The sequence below is a fragment of the Eublepharis macularius genome, chromosome 18 (genome assembly GCF_028583425.1).
Source record: "Eublepharis macularius isolate TG4126 chromosome 18, MPM_Emac_v1.0, whole genome shotgun sequence".
Taxonomy (NCBI): Eukaryota; Metazoa; Chordata; class Lepidosauria; order Squamata; family Eublepharidae; genus Eublepharis; species Eublepharis macularius.
In genome coordinates, this window is record NC_072807.1 from 16,318,500 (window position 1) to 16,339,165 (window position 20,666).

A 20,666-nucleotide genomic window follows, 5' to 3' on the forward strand; every position below is an offset into this window, starting at 1 on the left:
TGAGGTATAATGCTTTAGAATCTATCCTCCAAAGCAGGGGAACTGGTCTCCGTAGTTCAGAGATCAATTGTAATTCTGAGCGATCTCCAGACCCCACCTGCAGGTTGGCAACCCTACTGAGAGGCAGAACTGAGATTCCTCTGGCTCAGTGTTGTGTCTGCAGCAGAGGCCCTTCTGATGTCCCGTCGGGCTGTAGACGGGTTCAGCTTCCAATAGATAACGGCGTGGAAGACCAACGCCCTGTCCAGTTCTCTTCCCTCCTGCTTCCCAAATGTGACGGCCTCAAAGCCAAATCTCCATGAATATCTGTAAAGTGCTCAGGGCTGAGGTTTCTTTGGCTTAGAATTCAAGTTTTTTTTGCTGTGGCCCGGCTGATCCTTTTTCATAGCCAATGGGATGAGTGCTTCAGGTCTGTATTTTCCAGTCCGAGAGAAGGGGGTGTGGCCTCATGAACCTCTGGCCCCACCAGCTGCAGCAGGGAGATTATCTGTGCTTTGCAGTCAAGTCAGAGGGGACAAAAACAGTGCAGGGGTTTCCACAAGCCCACGAGACCTACTGGGGGGAAGTCTGGTACTGGATTGGGTCTTTCAGTTTCCTCCTGAAGTTGTAGATTAATCAGGACTTGGCAGGTTCCCACAGCAGCCCCTGATGGCACGTTTATGACCTAGAATGACCGGCAATCTTTAACCAAATCTCTGCACTGTTTCTGAGGACGGAGTCCATGTTAGTTCCAATGCTGTCTCTTGGTCCAAGGCTTCTGATTGACCAAGGACAATCCCTGTTTACTAGTGCCCTCGGAAAACCCTGTCCATATCTTGTTTGGAGGGGGGAAAGATAACTGCGGGTCAGACAGACAGAGCATCCAGTAATGGATCTCTTCTAAGTATTTGTTACGGGCAAATAACAGCTATGGTTGGGGGACGGATTTGGTTGGGAAAAGCAAGAGGGATTAACCCTTTCCTGGTCTTTTCCTGACCTTGAATGCCCTAAAAAAGACCCCACTCGGCATTACACTCCAGTTGCCCACCCGCCAATCCCAAACCATCACTTGAAAGCGGCGCTGCCTAATGTCTCTTTTGAAAGGTCAGAGAGAAAGGAGCCCTCCTCTAGCAGACCACAGTAGCAACGCCAGAACTAGAAAGACACAGGTTTGGGCAGAAGATGATTATGTCCTTGGGAAGGATACAAGAAGTAGCCTATTAGAGAAGGTAATTGGGGAACAGTGCTTCAGTAACAATTGGGAGTACCAGTCCTTCAGTTTGGGAAACCAGTGCTGGAGGCAGGGGAACGATCCATATCGTCCATGCGGCAGCTGCTATTTCCTAAGAAAAACTGACCAGGAGATCCTTTCTTGGATTTCTCCAGGTATCTTGGCCCTAGAAATGGCATTTTAAAATGTAGTTGAAAAGATAAAGTGGAGCGCAAGTGAATGGCAAGTGAACAGGGAGGAATACACATGAGTCTGTTCACTTGCCAAGCAAGTGTAATTCGTCACTTGTAGCTTGGCTCTCAGAGGTAGCGGTCTTCATGCAAGCTTAATGCCCTTTAATCTGGTGTCTCTAAAGATGAGACATCTTAAATGAGATGCTCAAGTGAAGAGACACACAATGTTAGCCTGGAAACATAGGAGCAGAAGGCTTCGTCACTTTTCACAAAGAGCTGGGAGATCGCTCCTCGGATTTGTTAATTTCTCCTTCCTCCTTCTCCCTGAAGGCTATGTTAATTTCACCTCTAGGTCGAGGGAGGCAAAAAAGAAAACCCTCCTAGGAGTGATCACTCAGTTCTTTGTAGAGAGGTGAAAGTGACGAAGACTTCTGCTCTGTTTCTTACCTTTCCTGGCTAACGTTGGCCATTTCCACACACGTTGAATAATGCACTGTCAGTGCACTTTAGCAATCCTTTGGAAGTGGATTTTTTGTTCCACACATGGAAAAGCCGTTCCAAATGTTCACTAAAGAGTATTGAAAGTGGATTATCCAACGTGCGTGTAAGCAGCCATTCTGTCTCTCTTCACTCGAGCATCCCTGTGAAAGATGTCTCATCTATAGAGACTCCTATCTGATGCTAAAAGTGTCTTCGGACAAAAATCTCCCTTGGTTTGTGTCTCTCTGTGTGGAGGTGGAGCTTGTTTGGGGATCAAGCAGTGCAAAGTCACAAGTCATCTTGGTAGCTGTAGTTTAAATACTCCCGTTTTGTTCCTCTGTTTTCATACCCGGATTTTGCATCTTGCACCTCTGGGGCACTGGAAGAGCTTGCTTTGCCCTGTCATAATAAAGTCAAAGTCAAAAGAGTTCATTGTCTATAGCCATAGGCCGTCACAATTCACCAAACATTAACTAATAAACAATTAAGTCCCAATTAAGTCATAATAACAGCAGAACATCTCTATTTTATATATTTGTTACCAGGGCTTTTTTTCTGGGAAAAGAGGTGGAGGAATTCAGTAGGTTGCCAGCACAGGGGGCAACTCCTGGTGGGAGGTGGTGCCCCTGGTAACACATGCGTAAGCGCAAAGTGTGCGCACGCTCCCAGGACCGCACAATGACATCACTTTGGGTCAGCTGGAACAAGGAGGGGGGACTTTATTAAAGTTTAAATCACCCTTGGCAAAAAATGGTCACATGGCTGGTGGCCCCGCCCCCTGATCTCCAGACAGAGGGGAGTTTAGATTGCCCTCCATGCTGCTCGGTGGGGCGAAGGGCAATCTAAACTCCCCTCTGTCTGGAGATCAGGGGGCGGGGCCACCAGCCATGTGCCCGTTTTCAAGAGGTGCCGGAACGCCATTCCACCATGTTCCAGCTGAAAAAAAGCCCTGTTTGTTACGATGGGTAGCTGCATTAGTCTGTCTGTAGCAGTGGAAAAGAGCAAGAATCCAGTAGCACCTATAAGACTAACAAAATTTGTGGTAGGGTATGCTTTCATGAGTCACTGCTCATAAGACTCCAGGTGAACTTCAAAATATAAAAACTAATGCTACCAGACAGCGTAAGGCATCCAGAGAACAGCACAGTAGGACCCAGGCTACAAAATTAGAAAAAAAAATGCGAACAGAAAACTGTCTAAGGCATGACTTCCCGTAAATAAAATGGAAAGTGGATTACTAAGGTAGAAGACGGCGCAATAAAAGCAAGGGGATATTTACAATAAACTATGCAATAGGCCACAATAAAATTACTGCCCTGAACCCCTCTATTTTACTACAGCCCTATTTTCATTATAAAAATGCCCTCCTGAATATTTCTGTTCTGCACAGTTTGCAAAGCGATATTTAACTGGAGGATCCCTCCTGACCTCCTCAGGCAGGCTGTTCTACAAGATGGGAGCCACTGCAGAGAATGTAGGTGAAAAGGCCGTTGGTGATCTTGCCCGTTTGGAGGGTAGCACCCTTGGAAGGCGTTCTCAGACGAGTGAAGCTGTCATGGCAGAGCGCAGCAGGAGAGGCAGTGATGCCGGTATGTGAGTCCAAGGCCAAGAAAAGGCTTTGTAGGTGAGAACTGGTCCCTTGAATTAAACCCCGAAACCGATCGCTAACCAATGGCGTGACTGCAGAATGGATGCAATATGCATATTTGATAGTAAAGCATTCTGCAACAAGCAGAGTTTCCGAGTTGACTTCAGAGGCCGACCCATGCAGCGTTAAGAACTCCGGCAGTTCTTAATGGGTGCTTGACAGAAGCAGATCATGGAGGCGACAGATAATTCCTGCTCTTTTCTACTAGCACTGGATGTTCCAAGGGGTACACTTCTGAATATGAAGTTCCTATTAGCTGTCATGGTGAATAGGTGTCAAAAGAGAAAATCAGAGGTCTAATTCTTTATTCTTTCGCCTCTCCCTATATGTTCTCCGGAGACTGCTTCGATCAGCGGATAAATGTTTACTGGTGGTCCCCGGCCCTAAGGAAGCCCACCTCACTTCAACCAGGGCCAGGGCCTTTTCAGTCCTGGCCCCAGCCTGGTGGAACGCTCTGTCAATGGAGACCCAGGCCCAGCGGGACATATTATCGTTCCGCCGGGCCTGTAAGACAGAGCTGTTAGCCGTTTGGTGTTTGAAGGGGGTGGTGCCATGTCAGCCTCCCACCTTTGGGGTGGGGGGCTCTCCCCACCATTGCACCTTAATGTATTTGGTTAATTTATTTTATTATTGTTTATTGTATGTTGATTTTAGAATTATTGTTTTTTGTTTTTATTGATTTTAACTGATGTTCACTGCCCAGAGCCCCTGAGGATGGGCGGTTTATAAATTGAAGTAATAATAATAATACAAAACCCCTAAGCCACAGATAGTAATTACCTTGTGTGAGTAAATTTCTTAAGTTGTGGATTGTGTGAAGCAGTTGTTTCTGGGAAGCAGTTGCATATATTGCAGAGAACGGTCTGGAAAAGTTAAGGTGCTTTTAACAAAGAACTGAAACTTCCCTCTGACGAGCCAAGCTACACGTGACGAATGACACTTGCCTGGCAAGTGAACAGCCTCACGAGTATTCCTCCCTGTTCACTTGCCATTCACTTGCTCTCCCCTTGATCAAGTGCTCTTCCCAGATTCTTTTCCTGCTAGCAAACTGTTCCCAGGCCAGGATCCAAAGAGCAGCTTTGAACACGTGAAGGGCTTTTGCTTGTTCAGTGTAGGTCCTTAAAAATGTTTGCTGTACGCACATCCTATCCTGCATGCTGTTTATCACGAGTGACTTCACTTTGAAAAGGTGTTTTTTCTTTTCCTTTGGGCCATGCTGTCTGGAGACCCGCTGTTCGAGAAAGGCCCCCTTGGGAAAGCGGAATGAGTTGCGCAGCTCTTTCGAGCCAGGCCCAAATCTTTCCCTACCCCAGGATTGCACAAACTGTGACCCAGAAAGTTGAATTCCAGACCTCCAGCCATTGATAGCTGGCTGAGCAGGGGCCCCAAACGCCAGGCTATTCACCGATAGCGAGTCAGGATTATTTCCAGGTGAGCAGGCAGGGAAGTTGGAAGAATGAAGGGTTCTTCATTTTATTTTATATTATTTATCTAGGCTGTTATGCCACAAATGACTTGCATTTGTCAGTATTGTCTGCTCGGACTGGCAGCTGCTCTCCAGTCTCTCAGGCTGAGGTCTTTTACATCACCTATTACCTGGGAGATCTTGGAGATTGAACCTGGAACATTTTGCATGCAAAGCAGGTGTGCTTCCACTGAGCCACACAGCCTCTCTCCCTAACCAGGGTCCTGCAGACCTTGTGTTTAGTAACTTGTGGTTTTCTGGCTGCGCTGGGCCAGGGGCTCAGAAGTTACGCCGCCACGTGGTAGCCCTTCCTTGCCGCACGACTGCAGTGACTCATCCAATTCATCCGGTGGCCGGTGTGAAACCTGCCTGGACAGATCAGAAGCCACGTCCCCTTTTAAAAAGCCCTGGGCATTGGCAAAGAGTTAACGGCTGATTTGTTTTATTTTTATAACATCCTTAATTGAAGAAAAAGTGATCTTAATGTCCTGGTAACCCTATTCCCTTTTGGAGGTTCTTAAGGGGAGAATCCATTAAAGTTAAATGGTTTGGGGCACCGATCCAAGCCGGATGACGCTGTGTATTTTAGGAGAGCATTTCAGGCCATCTGCCGACCCAGAGCCATCACCCAACTGGAGGCTGCTCTTGGATGAAGGAGAATGGAATGGTTTTATTGATTGCTGTTTTTATGCTGTGTTGATTGTTTTTATGTTGTATTTTAATCAATGTTGTACCTCCCCCTGAGTCCACTTGTGGGGAGGGCGGGCTAAATATACAATCAATCAATCAATCAATCAATCAATCAATCAATCAATCAATCAATCAATCAATCAATCAATCAATCAATCAATCAATCAATCAATCAATCAATCAATCAATCAATCAATCACTTCAGCTACCTTCCTCAGGGTTAAAATTTCATTTACGTTTTCCAGTCTTTCAAAGACTGCGGCAATTTTTTTTGAGGAATTGAACGTGCGATGCTCTGCACAAATAAACCGAGTTGGTGGCGTGCTTCCTTAGAAACTTGTCGGAAACCAGTTCTGGTGCTTATGACTGGCAACTCTAACTTCCCCATGCACTGTCAGGAATGTGGGTGGAGGAAAGCACACTGGTAGGTTTTGTTGGCAACTCCCAGGGGCAGAACATGGGGAGAGGAAGGGTTACTGACAAGGCAGTGTCACTTGGAGGTGGATCACTTGGAAGTGCCATCCCCATGGCAGTGATGCTCTAGGAATTTCCCCAATCTCTGTGATCAAGGCCATGGGCATTGGGGAAATTCCTAGAGTGGCTGTGATGTTATTTTCTCTGCCTCGTTTTCTCCTGCCTCTCAGTGGTCTGAAAGTGAATGGGGGTGAGAGATTGCCTGCTGCTGGTGGGAAACTAGCAGACTTATGCACCACCGGAGATGGGCAGCAGTTGGCCCTGCCAGAAGTCCTGGGCCCTGGCAGCTGTCCCACCCCAGGGTAAGCTGATGCTTACTTAGGAGTTGCCACCCATCATTCGTGGCATTGCTTCGTTGACTGTCCCTCCCCTAATGCTGCTGTACTTCTACCTGCTCAGAGCTGCAGTCATTTGGAAGCTTGGAGTCCAGCAGCACCCACCAGGCGGGCAGAGGGAGCTGCACTTGTGCTGGTGTAATACTTGTGGCTTCTGGCCCACATCTTGTCCCCCCCTCCCAACTTTAGTGTCAGATTTGCAACATAGCGCATGAGTTGCTCAACAATTGAATGGTCCGGGTATATCTGTGGAAGCTGAAGGTCAAACGCAGAAACAATTGGCACCAGGGCTTTTTTTCCGGGGAAAGAGGTGGTGGAACTCAGTGGGTTGCCAGCACAGGGAGCAACTCTTGGTGGGAGGTGGTGCCCCTGGTACCACATGTGCGCGTGCAAAGTGCGCACACATTTCCAAGACCAATAACATCACTTTGGGTCAGCTGGAACAAGGGGGGAGTTTTTAAAAGTTTAAATTGCCCTTGGCGAAAATGGACACATGGCTGGTGGCCCCACCCCCTGATCTCCAGACAGAAGGGAGTTTAGATTGCTCTCCGCGCCGCTCCAGCGGCGGGGAGGGCAATCTAACTCTCCTCTGTCTGGAGATCAGGGGGCGGGGCCACCAGCCATGTGTCCATTTTCAAGAGGTTCCGAAACTCCGTTCCACCGCGTTCCAGCTGAAAAAAAGCTCTGATTGGCACACCTTTCGATGCAATTAAATGTGCTTTTGTTACATTGAGTTAGAGTGGATTTAGAGGACCTCTCGAAGCACACTGCAGCCATGTGAGGGCGTAGAAACGGGGGTCTTCTATTGAAGCCATAAAACAGCTCAGCAAATGGGGCTTATAACAGTGCGTTCATGCGTTTGCAGCAAACGTTTATGGACCACGCTTCACTTGATGGATCTTTGGTCTTTAAAGCTGTTTACATAATTTGCTGGCATTTGAGGTTCAGTCCATCTGATGATCGCAGCTGATCAGGACGCATTAATATACTGGCAGGCTGGTTTGTTGCTGTAGAATTAACAGCATCTTCTGTACTGGATGTGTTGCACTCAGTAATGTGTTGCACTCGGTAATTGCTGGATTTCTCCATATCAGTGCCTGGGCAGGCGGAGTCCCTGTATCATGAAAGTGCACAGCTGTACCTAAAATGAATAAAATCAGACTCCAAAACTGCTTGATCGCCTGTGACGATTAAGGGTCAAGTCCAGGTGAAGCATTCATAGACTGGGTTTTCTATACCGCTTGGGTTCTTAACTGCATCGGGTTTCCCCCTTCTCTTACAGGCAGCATCTGTTTGCTGGCATTGCTCTCCTGTTTTAGTTTTATTTATTTATTTTATTTATGCCAGGTAGAGTCCGCCATTCTCACTAAGACTCGAGATGGATTACACAGTGCGAGATCAGTACGATCAGTATCAAGGACAATTTCATAAACAATGCCATAGGGTAAATAAACACAAGTTTGCAAAGACATAACGTTAGCAAGAATCCAATACAGAGTTGAAGAAATGCTGAAACAGAACATAAGCAATTCTAGGGACAACATAGGAGCACATATTTAAAGCAACAGATAGTACTTATGTACTAAGGCAACATAGTGGTGAAGTCTCTGGTAGAAGTCTATGGTCCCTAACTCATTCGGGTGCAGAGCTGTGGCATGTCCCAGGGTGCTGCGTGATGATGTCACATCCCGGAAGTGCTGTCATCGCGCATGGGCACCCCTCACCCCAAGAGGTGAGTGCAGGGAGCCAGTTCCCCGCCAGCAGGTTAAGAGGGACTGGCAACCCTAGGAAGCCGGGTTCAGGTAGCTGGCTCAAGGTTGACTCAGTCTTCCCTCCTTCTGAGGTCGGTAAAATGAGTCCCCAGTTTCCTGGGGGTAAAGTATAGATGACTGGGGAAGGCAACGGCAAACCACCCCGTAACAAAAAAGTCTGCCAAGAAAACATCGTGATGCAACGTCCCCCCATGGGTCAGTAATGACTCGGTGCTTGCACAGGGGACGACCTTTACGTACCTGCCCTATTTAGGCCTTTACTTTGGCATTTCTTTTTCTGGTTTTTGGTGCAGTTGCCCCTTTCTTTGGTCTCCACCTCTTCCAGCAGCTCTGGATAATTCCATGGAATGAATAATAAATAGATTTCTGAGTCTCTCCTTGGACTTGCTGATTCCAAGGAGGATGGCAGCTCTATAGGGGGCAGAGAGGAGAATATCCCATGAGGAGAGATTGACCCCAGGACCTATGGAAAGCCCAGTAGGTGCTTTCGCCCAGGAGATTGGAGGGAGCATGAGATGGTTCTGCCTCCAACCTCCCTTTATCCGGCAGCCCCAAGGGCAGCTGGTGATGAGGAGTGGCTGGCTTCTACCCAGACATTGCAGGGTGCGATTAAGGCATGAGAGAGAGAGGGAACCGGGGAGACTAGCAACTCCCTCCTTTCCACATCTGAGGCTCCACATGAGATGTGCCAAGGAAAAGGAAGACCCTGGAGGTTGTACCTCCCCGGACTCCGACCCCCAGCAGGGAGACCCTGACATAGGGTTGCCAGGCCCCCTCAAGCTTCCAGAGGGGGATCGGGGCCTGGCTCTTACCTCTGCCCTGCCGGGGGGGGGGCACGCACACGCTCCCACAAAGCGTGATGACATCACTTCTGGAAAGTGACATTATCATGCTGCTTACGTCCCCCCCCCCAGTGCGCCCACGCTCCTCAGGGGCTCGCGTTGGGGGCTGCTGTGGAACACAGGAACGCTCCTTCACTCCACAGCGGCCCAAAATGTGCCCATGGATCAGGCCCGTTTTGGGACGCTGCGGCATGCAGGAGAGCTCCTGCGGTCTGCAGTGTCCCAAAATGGGCCCAATCTGGGCCAAAACAGGAGTGCTCCGCAGTGCCTCAAAACAGGCCTGATCTGTGGGAGCGCGCAGCTCCGCAGGGGAGCATGCACAGAAGGAGCGCCCCCCCCCCCCAGGTAAGTGGGGCGGGGTGTGGGGGGCAAGGGTGGGGGATCCCCCGCCCCCACTGGGGTCTGGCACCCCTACCCCGACATCCATTTTGGGAAAGTTTTGAAGGCAAATCTGTTGCCTTCTTAATTTTAAGTCTGATGGGGTTCTTGTAACATGGTGGAACACAATCCACTGCTTTGATGGATATTTTAACAAACTCAAATGCTGTGACAATCTCAAATGAGTTTTGTCCATGTCTGAAGTTTCTTAACTTTATATATTCCTCTGGAAAGTTATTTGTTTATTTCATTTATACTCTGTTCTAGGCCTAAACCCCCTTGAGGAGAAAAGTGGAATATAAATTATTAAATGCCTACTTGATTAGTCTGAGATTGTCCACATTAGTGTCTGAATGTTTATTTTGTTTTTTAAATTTCCAGTAAAAAAAAGCAAGCCTCATACAAAATAGAAATAAAAGTCTGACAACAGCAGCAGGTCTACATATAAGCATCTGTAAAAGGTTTCCAAAGTCCGTATGTAGTTATCACCTATATTTATTTTATTTTATTGATGTAATTTATAGTTCCATACATTCAAATACTGACAAGGTTGTAAAGTCCTCCTCAGTATGTTGAATTATGTAAGGTGGGCATTTATCTCTCCAGTGTTGTAATATAAGTCTTTTGGCTACAGTAAGGGCACGGAGGGTCCATTTTTGTTGACCATCGGATAATCTCCAAGAAACAGGCAAATAGTTTAAAATACTTGTGTGTGTGTTATGTGCTGCCAAGCCGCCTCTGACCTATGGTGACTCTATGAATGAAAGACCTCCAAAACATCCTATCATTAACAGACTTGCTCAGATCCTGCAAACTGGAGGACGTGGCTTCTTTTATTGAGTCCAGCCCTCTCATTTTGGGTCTGCTTCTTTTCCTACTGCCTTCCACTTTTCCTAGCATTATTGACTTTTCCAGAGAATCTTGTCTTCTCGTGATGTGACCAAAGTACGATAGCCTCAGGATGCGTAAAATACATAAGCATCCTTAAAATCAGTGAATATTCTAACACAACATTAATATGATTAAAGACTTCCTCACAAAAAGACTGAATAACAGGATACTCCCAAAGCTTCTTTTTATTATATTTTATTTTCTAAACAAATAGTAAGGTACAGAAAGAAAAAAGGAAGGAGTAAAAATTATAATTAAAGGAATGTTAAGATACGCCTTACAAGACTGTTAAAAAATACAATAACTCTATAATATTTATACATCACATTCAGATTGTAACCAAAATGTTTCATCTCTTCCTTCTAATAAAATAGGAGATGTTTCATCTCTTCCTTCTAATAAATCTCATTATTAAGACAACCACAAGATAAATATTTGTACAAATATTATACCAATGTGGGTTATTTTTGAGAGGTGTATCCTATAAGGTACAAGACCATCAATTAGAATGCTGGTACCCATTTTGGATTTCGATCGCAACAGATGAGGACGTAGAGCAGCGATCGTACTCAGAGGCTCAGAGAAGCCTTGTAAGAGATCGAGGCTCAGAGGCTGAGATCGAGGCTCAGAGGCTGAGATCGAGGCTCAGAGAAGCCTCGTAAGAGATCGAGGCTCAGAGGCTGAGATCGAGGCTCAGAGAAGCCTTGTAAGAGATCGAGGCTCAGAGGCTGAGATCGAGGCTCAGGGAAGCCTTGTAAGAGATCGAGGCTCAGAGGCTGAGATCGAGGCTCAGAGAAGCCTTGTAAGAGGCTTCTCTGAGCAATATAAGAATGGAAACGTTTCGGCCGCAGCTTTGCAAGTCTGTCTTCAGCAGACGGTGCTTCACTCCTGATTAAGCATGATGAATTGGGCTTTTGAGTTCTCCTCCAGGCTGAGCTTCCAAATGGAGTATGCAGATGAGGATTGGGACGCCTGCATCCAGCTGAAGTGCCGTGTTGAATGGGCACCGTGTGCTGCCAGGCATTGAAGGAGGAACGAAACGCTATGAATGCAGATGCCCGTTTCCCAAACGGACATAGAAAGCTTCTGTAAGCGGGTCCTCTGTGCTGTGGTTAGAGGGTCAGACAAGGATCTGGAAGACTCAGGTTCGAATCTCCACTCTGCTAGGGAAGCTTGGTGGGTCACCTTGGGCCAGCTACACTCTGGCTGATTCCGCAGACGTTCGATAATGCACTTTCAATGCACTTTATCAATCGTTTGAGGTGGATTATTTGTTCCGCACACAAAAAAATCTGTTCCAAATGATGTATAAAGAGGATTGGAAGTGCATTATCCAACGTGTGCGGAATCACTCACTCTTAGCCTCATCTGCCGCACAGAGTTGATGCAGTTAGGATTCATGTTGGACTTAATTAGCAGAGGTTAATTAATGCGCAGTAGAATATAAGAAGTGGTGCTACTGGACTCTTGCTCTTTTCCACTGCTACAGGCAGACTAACACGGCTATCCATCTTAGAATATAAGAAGACTGATTCCAGTGTTTTAGCTCTAGAGAAATTCTTTACTATGTACAGGGCTCATTTTGAGGGGGAACCAGGGCCGGCGCGCCCTTGGAGGCCAGGTAGGCGGTGGCCTCGGGTGCGCAAGCTTTGGAGGGGCGCCGGAGGGGGTGTCGGGGGCGGAGGCGCGCGCAGCAAAGCTGGCATGACTGGGATGCAGCTACTGCTGCAGCCAGCCAGCCAGCCAGCTCTGTGCTGCTGCTGCTGCCGCTGCCGCCACACACCCCAGCCGGCCGCAGCCTCCGGGCGCTGCCCCAGCAGCGGCTCACGGCTTGTGCGCCCAGCTGGGGGGTGTGGCGGTGGCGGCACGGAGCTGGCTGGCTGGCTGCAGCAGCAGCAGCAGCTGCAGCCAGCCACGCCAGCTCCGCTGCGTGCTCCTCCACCCCAGCCAGTCACAGAAGCTGTGAGCTGTTGCTGGGGTGGCACACGGAGCAACCTCCGCGCGCCGCCCCAGCAGCAGCTTGAAGCTTCTCTGCTTGGGGCTCCGCGAACTGCCCAGCCCCCCTGTGGTGCGTGATGACATCTGTGATGATGTCATCACGCAGTCCATGGGGTGCGCGCGCGCGCAGAGCGTGCACACGCCGCCTCGGGCGCCAGAACCTCTGGCACCGGCCCTGGGGGGAACGCACAGAACCACCCAACCCTAACTCCATAAGAAACCAAATTGCACCATGGCTTCTGCTTGTGAATTCCCTCTGATGGTCCCTCTGATGGATGTTGATAGCATTTCTAGGGGTAGAGGGAAGGGTGGTCTTAGCAAGAGCTAGAGCCAGGCATGGTGGAGGAGTGCAGTGCAGAAAAACAGCAGAATGCGGAGCTGACTTGCAGAATTCAGAAACTTCCATTCGGAATGAAGTCTCTGTTCCTCATGGTTGTGCAATTTTGGGTGGTCAGGGTGGTGTCTTCATCAGTGTATGGAGTCTTGTCCCCTTTCATGGAGAATAATTTATGCAAGAGAAGTGACTTGAATTTGTTCGGGTTTCCCTGCTACCCCATTTGGCTTTCCTTATTGCACAGTTGAAATGGTTTAATTTGTAACACAGAATGCGTGCCTCATTGGATGAAGCCCTTTGTTCTGTGCTGAACGGTCATCTCCTATTTGACCCTTCACTGTTTCTGGGATCAAAGTCATGTTTACTTGTGAAACTGCCCAGGCATCTTTCTCCCTCCCTCTCTCTTGATTTTGCTCTTTGGTAACTTCAGAAGGCAGAGTCCAGAATGATGTATGGGCGGCTTGCCTTTAAGGAATGGGTGAGCAGATTGCAGGCTCAAATGGTTCTTTTCTTTGCCAGATCTCCAGGATCCACCAGCTGTTGCCAAGTTGCCAACTGCACATCTGAGCAGTACATTGGAGCACTGACCCATGCAAACGTGAATCACATTTAAGTTGTTATGGAATAGGGACTTCTGCAGGAAGTGCCGTTGCTCCACAAGGATTTCAAGGCAGCCAGAGAATGCTTCAGTTTTATAGATGAGGAAAACTGAGGCCGAGGAATTAAATGATCAAGCGTTCTTGCAATTTTTAAAGAGCAATTTATATTGGCATTCTCATGTATGATCTTACTTACTCTTTAGTAGCACACTCAGGGCTCATTTTGAGGGGGAACATGCTGGAACGCAGTTCTGGAAGTTCTCCAAAGAGGTCACATGTCAGGTGGCCCTGCCCACCTGACTCTCGGCCATTTTGGGCCTGTTTCGGCCTGGATTGGGGCCGAAACGGCCTGGATCAGGCCTCTGACAGGTGGTGGATCACTCTCCCACTCAGCAGCGGTCTGATCCTGACCATTTTGGGCCCCTTTTCAGCCATTTTCAGCCCCTTTTTGCCATTTGGGGCCCAATTTCAGCCCTGAATGGCCAGGATTGTGTCCAAAACAGCCAGAATATGTGATGTCAGGGGGTGTGGCATATGCAAATCAGTTATACCAATGGCACACTTCTGGTGATGGCAAGAGGTGTGGATGCTAATGAGTTATGCTAATGAGCCCCTCCAGCTCAATGACCCCTGAGCACACTAAAAAACAACTTACACTAATTCTATTCTGAAGTATATTTCTAACCCCAAGCCCAATTCCAGTATACCCCGGAGTCAGAAACAATATCCCAACTAAGAGCAAAAATTCTTGTGTGTGGTGGCAGAAAACTTTGTTTTTGCAATACCCAAACAAGCCAGAGGTGAAAATCACTTTCACACGAGGCAGGAAATAATTGCATGAATAATGTGTTGTTGGTTTGGGGTAATTTTCTACCCCAAGAACATAACTCTCTGAGGTGAAGCAAGTGTTTTCCTGACGTGGGCTGTATCTCTACTTCCTTAGAGCAGTGTTTTGGGAGGGGTGGGACAGCATTTTTTTAAACTAATATATTATTTATATAAAAAATGAAATCCTGCTCAAGTGATAGTTGACTTACAGTGACCCCTGGTGGGGTTTTTATGGCAAGAGACGAACAGAGGTGGTTTGCCATTGCCTGCCTCTGCAGCCCTGGTCTTCCTTGAAGATCTCCCGTCCAATTTCTGACCAAGGCTGACCCTGCTTAGCTTCTGACATCTGACAAGATCACACTCTCCTAGGCTGTCCAGGTCAGGGCTGTTATTTATATCAATATAAACAAATATTTGGGCACTCCTATTGTCAAAAACAGTATAGTTCTGGGGTTGTTTTGTACTCCAGGTATGGTTTGTCCAGAAAGAAAACTGTGAGCGCAAGTGAGAATGACCTAACGGGAGCAGTGGAAGAGCCACTTCTTTACACATTTTGGCAAAAAAGTGCAGCTGGGGTAGGATTTTACCTCAGAAAATGGAGCCAAGATGAGAGAGGAGCAGCTGCAGTGGGTGTGGGGGAGATGGAGTTATTGGGGGGGCACCCTGGAAAACAAGACTCGAGAGGGGGAGAACAACAACAACAACAACAACATTCGATTTATATACCGCCCTTCAGGACAACTTAATGCCCACTCAGAGCGGTTTACAAAGTATGTCATTATTATCTCCACAACAAAGCACCCTGAGAGGTGGGTGGGGCTGAGAGAGCTCTGAAAGAGCTGTGACTGACCCAAGGTCACCCAGCTGGCTTCAAGTGGAGGAGTGGGGAATCAAACTCGGCTCTCCAGGTTAGAGTCCTGCCGCTCTTAACAACTACACCAAACTGGCTAGAAGACTAGACTTCTCTCAAGGGCCACATTTAAGCCCAGGATCTGTGTGGTTCCCGAGTCAGGAGTTTTCAGAGCACCCAGGCCAGGAGCCACCAGTTTATCTGATTTTTGCCTGCCCCGTTTTGGCCCTTTCTGATGAGTGGGCAAGCTCTTGGATTCCTTTTTTGCTGCAATGACGATATGGTTATTATGATATCTGAAGTGCCTACATCACCGGGATGCCGTAACAAAAACCAAGGCTCAGCCCCTGCCAGGCTGATACGCCCATGGGAAAGGGAGAAGCAGGAGGTCAGTTTTTATTCTTTACTTGGTTTACAGCCCGCCTTTCTTCCAGAGACTTGGTGGCTCCCAGAGTTAAAGTGAGGAGTCTTTAACAGATGCCTAAACGCATCAATGGACAGAGCCAGATGGAGCAGTAGGGGAATAGAGGATACCGAAGACAAAAGCTCCAGAGGAGCAAAGAAAACTGGGCAGGGCAGGCACAGAGAAGAAATGGTAGCATATGGGGCAGAGAAAGATGATTTTCCTATCATGTAAATTTCCTGATGACGGTTAACGGTTTTAGTGGTCAGAGGCCATAGAAGACTTGAATAGTTTGTGCAGAAGAGGGAGTTTGGGCAGGCACAGGTTTCATGCAAAGGGGTTGCAGAAGGGGTAAGAAGAAGGAGCTGTTGGTGCCAAAGAGCGTGCTGCTGAAATAAATGTGCTCATCTCAGAGATCGTAGCCACTATGCCAGGAAACATGCATAGGAGGGGGCTTGAAATTAATTGAGCAATTAGCAATTTCCTTAGCGATAATGTGTTTTTAACAGCTTTCGTTGCTGCAAACTTAATTTTGGACATTGTCGTATATAGATACATGCTCTGAAGAACTTTAGTGCCTTTTCTTTCTCTCTCTCTCTCTCTCTTTCCACCCCCTCCCCGGTCGCAGTTGGCAGCAGCAGGTTTAATAGGGTGCTTGAATTGCTATAAAATGATTCTGAGATCAACTCTGGGCACAGAGCCACGCAGTTCATAGCCTGTGCTGATAAACTCGTTTATGGAGGCAGGAAACCTTTTCGATTGGCGCTGTGACAAATCATTTGGAATGCATACAGAGTGTGGCCATGGCAAGTGCCAGCAAACGTTGATGGAGTGTCCCTTAAGGGCCGTTGCAGATAAAGGCTGGACTCTTGAAAAAGACGCTCTTGCAAGCTGGGACTATGAGTCTCTCTACATGAGACATCTGACACGCGAAGAACACATGTAAGATGATGCAATGTTAGCTGGGAAGGGTAGTTTAAAAAGACGGAGCAAGCAGCAGGGCAAAGGCTGTGTGAAGGGGCTGTGAAATGCTAGAAGGGAAACTTCAGCCCATTATAACCTCTCCAGGTCCAAGCCTGGCTCTGGAAGGCAGCTCCAGCCCATTTCCATGCCTTGCTGCCCTCTAGTTCCCATCCCCCACACTTTTAGACTGGAGAGGTGAAATTGGCAGAGCCTTTGGGGAGGCAAAGCTGAAATTAACAAATCCTCTGAGGAGTGATCTCTGCTGGCTCTGTCCTTTTAAACTACACTTCCTGGCTAACATTGCATCTCTCTACACTTGATGAACATGTGCCGCGGTGTCTTGTGTAGAGAGACTCTGTGGTAGGCCAGCTACATATGAATCAGGTCGCATATTCAGCACGGACAATTTAGCCCTTAGCAAAAGCCTGTAAAGAGATGCATGTCTGGTCGCTTGTGGTGAATAGGAGTAGGTGACCTGGCAGGAAGCATTTCTATACTAGAAAGAGACTCGGTTCTTGTAGGCTGTCTGTATACCAGAAATGACCAACCTACAAATGGGGGAAGAGTCAGCTAGTGAAAATGTTTATGGGCTAGTAATTTTCTGGGATGCCTGTCAAATTGCCTTTAATGCTCTTAGCTAGAAAGGGGTTGTGGCTCAGAGATACAGCACAGTGTTTACATGTGGAGATCCCGAGTTGAATCCTTGGTGCCTCTGCATACAGGATCTGAGCTGAGCCACAGGTGTTGGGCAAGATAGTTACAAGTGGATAGCCATGTTGATCTGCAGTTGATGGCCAAGGTTAGAGTCCTTTAGCAGCTTATGAACTAATAAAAGTTACAAAGTTTTGAGACTCGAACTCCCTTCATCAGATATGAGTAGGAATGGAGACCTCTGTGTCTTTTATCACAGTCAGAAGGTGGGAAGGGTGTTACACAGAAGAGAGAATGTGGAGGTACAATACAAAAGGGATTTAAAAGGACGTTTCCCGCTTTGAAATATTGTATGGAATTGAACTGCTGGGAGGTCTTGTATAATGAATGCGGCCATTAATTTTTAGTGCATGTTATTTATTGTAAATGATTGTTATCCATTGTAAATTATTAATTAGTGTATCTATTAATGAGTAATATTTATTGATGAGTAGAGGATTGTCCCTGAGCACTAAGGGCACTTTTTGGGGATGCACAAATGCACTGAATCACTTTAAAAAACAATAGAAAAGAAACAAGAAAAATTAAACTTACACATAGTGTCTATTTATTTCTTCCTGATTGGTGTTTATTCACCCGGATTGATAGTGGTCTTTAAAGTGCAACCATTCTCTGCTTGTGACGTGTCTGGATTTATAATAGCTATCTGAGCCAATGGTCTGGCTCCATATATTTCTTTCATCTGACCAGTTGAACACCTGGGGATATATTTAGGATTGCTTCTCGGCAGTAGTATATGTGAAAGAGATCTTGGGGTAAGAGTGGACTGTAAACTAAATATGAGCAGTCAGTGAGATGCGGTGGCAAAAAAGGCCAATTCAATCCTGGGTTGTATCAAAGGGGGCATAGTGTCAAAATCGCAGGAGGTCATAGCCCCACTCTATACTGCCTTGGTCAGGCCGCACCTGGAGCATTGTGTGCAGTTCTGGAGGCCTCACTTCAAAAAGGATGTGGACAAAATCGAGAGGGTGCAGAGGAGAGCGACGAGGATGATCAGGGGTCTGGAGACTGAGCCCTATGAGGAAAGGCTGAGGGCCTTGGGAATGTTTAGTTTGGAGAAGAGGAGATTGAGGGGGGACATGATTGCTCTCTTTAAGTATTTGAAAGGCTGTCATTTGGAGGAGGGCAGGGAGCTGTTCCAGTTGGCAGCAGAGGGTAGGACCCAAAACAATGGGCTTAAATTACATGCACAAAGGTACCGGATGGCTATTAGGAAGAACTTTTTCATGCTCAGAGTAGTCCAAAAGTGGAATCAGCTGTCTAGGGAGGTGGTGAGCTCCCCCTCACTGGCAGTTTTCAAGAAGAGGCTGGATGAATATTTGTCAGAGAATATTTGTCAGGCTGATCCTGTACTGGGCAGGGGGTTGGACTAGGTGGTCTGTATGGCCCCTTCCAACTCTATGATTCTATGTAAGCAGAAGTCCCTTTTGATCCTGCCTCATGACAGGCCTTGGGTTGTCATGCAATCTCCCTTCTACTGCAGGGCCCGCCTTGCCTCGCAGCTCAGAGTTGGCAAAGCTTAGCTTAGCAGTAAACTGAGGTCTTGCAAAGCTTTCAGAGGGTAGGAGTGGTCTTGCAAATTGTCTCTGGCTCAGAGACTCAGAGAACCGGTCAGGTATTCTTGCTTAAAGTTCATGGTTTTATTTCTTTAACAAGCCCATGTGCTTTCACCACAGGGAACCCACCTCAGGGTCTTTCTCTGGAGCTGAACTGTGGCACTAGTCCCGGCCAAGTGACGCTGGAGCCGAACCAAACTCTTATGTTGGACTGCACCCTGGCTCCCATTGAGCAGCTCCTTGGCATCTCCTGGATGAAGAACGGGCTGCGGGTGGTGGAAGAGGAGAACCTCCGGCTCTTGCCCAATGGATCTTTGTTCATCTCAGCAGCTCAGGTGGCTTCGGAGGAGGGCAACTATCTTCGAGGGTCTGGTGCAGAGGGGAATTACTCCTGCATCTCTCACAGATCTCTTGGCTCAGTTGCTGGCCGAACAATTCTGCTTCGTGACTCAAGTAAGGGTTTCGTTGGATCCAAGGGGCTTAAAACTCTCTGCTTTCTGGTAGCGAAAAGGGAAGCAAGTTTCTAGTACCTGAGGTTCAAGTCTGGGCTTGAAAGTATGGGTGAGATGTTTGATGGCAATTCAGAATTTGGAGCGGAGGGAGTTTTGTGGGCTCTGGGATGGCAGAGAAAAGCTTAGCTCTTTCTTCATAACTTGAATTAAAAGAATAAAGTTGGAGGAATAAGTTGACAGGTGCAAATTTGCATAATTGAAGCGGGGTTAGGGACTTAAAAAATAAAATCCTAAAAAGAATATTTGAGACTCCAGGATCCAAAGGAGGAACAACAATATTCCTTATTAGAAAATATGTTAAATATAAAATCAATAAATACAATTAGTACAACTGAAAAAATGGCAGCCTCAAATACATGTCGGTGTTTTCAATATTAGAAAAATGTTTATTTAACTTCATTTGAAACTTGTCTTTAAGTGGCTTGTATTTTTCTCCCTTTCTCCATTTTATCCTCACAACAACCTTATAAGGAACATTAGGCTCAGAATGTACTTGGTGGTGGAGAGTGCCCTCAAGTCATAGTTGACTTATGGCGATCCCTGGTGGGGTTTTCAAGGCAAGTGACCAACAGAGGTGGTTTGCCATTGCCTGCTCCTGCAACCCTTGTCTATGCTGGAGGTCTCCCATCCAATTACTAACCAAGGCCAACCCTGCTTATCTTCTGAGAGCTGATGAGATGAGGCTGACCTGGGCTATTCACGTCATGCTTAGAACGTACTTCAATACTCAAAACTGATACACCATGTGACCAACATAGCCAGTATTGTGCCATGATTAGAGGGTCAGACTAAGATCTGGGAAACTCAGGTTCGAATCCCACTCTGCTTTGGAAGCTTGCTAGGTGACCTTGACCCAGTCGTATAAACTCTCAGCTTAACCTACATAACAGGGTTGTTGTGCAGATAAAGTGGAGAAGAGAACCATGTTACCTGGTTTGGGTCTCTTGGGGAGAAAGGCAGAGTATAAAAGAAGTAAAATAAATAAAATAAACGATGATCATGGGCAACACTAAATGGTGGGAAGTAAATGGCATATCTGGAATCTGATTTTTTCGCTTCCTGGTCACATAAACAGATGGTTGAATTTCATTTGTAATATCTGATGGGTTTGGCTTTTTCGAATTCTTTTGCAGTATCTTACAACACTGGATGCTTTCATTGCGCTATGCTTTTGTTAGATATTCTTGAAGATTTTATGGTGAAGCTGCCTTCAGGGGATATGAAAGAAAGGGTAGAATTAATTATTTTTTTTCAAAATAGCATTCCCATACAATCTGGGAGGAGTCTTAATGGAACAAGACGGGCTATATGTCCGAGCAAGAAAAACTAAGGAACTCAATTTTCTTTTCTCTCTCCTTCCTCCTTCAACCGTCCCTTCTTGCCTCCCGCTTCCCCAGCATTGTCTCAATTTTTTCAACATCCAGAGTCCCAGATGGTGGAAGAGAATGGTGCTGCCCGGTTTGAGTGTCGGATTGAAGGGCTGCCCACTCCAGTAATTACCTGGCAGAAGGACCACGTGCCTGTCTCTTTGGATCCCAGGTACACTGGTTGCGC

The 20,666-nt window shown here is 47.1% G+C and overlaps 1 protein-coding gene across 3 annotated transcripts in view; it reads left to right on the top strand.

The window, feature by feature from the left end:
* IGDCC4 (immunoglobulin superfamily DCC subclass member 4) overlaps positions 1-20,666 on the top strand; it is a 104,855-nt gene that overhangs the window by 14,778 nt on the left and 69,411 nt on the right. For 2 of the 3 annotated variants that reach the window (XM_055002874.1, XM_055002876.1), the window contains exons 2-3: positions 18,721-19,053; positions 20,510-20,651. In XM_055002874.1, coding sequence (XP_054858849.1) covers positions 18,721-19,053; positions 20,510-20,651 — 475 coding nt within the window. The remainder of the gene's footprint in view (positions 1-18,720; positions 19,054-20,509; positions 20,652-20,666) is intronic. The other variant, XM_055002875.1, reaches the window with a different exon arrangement.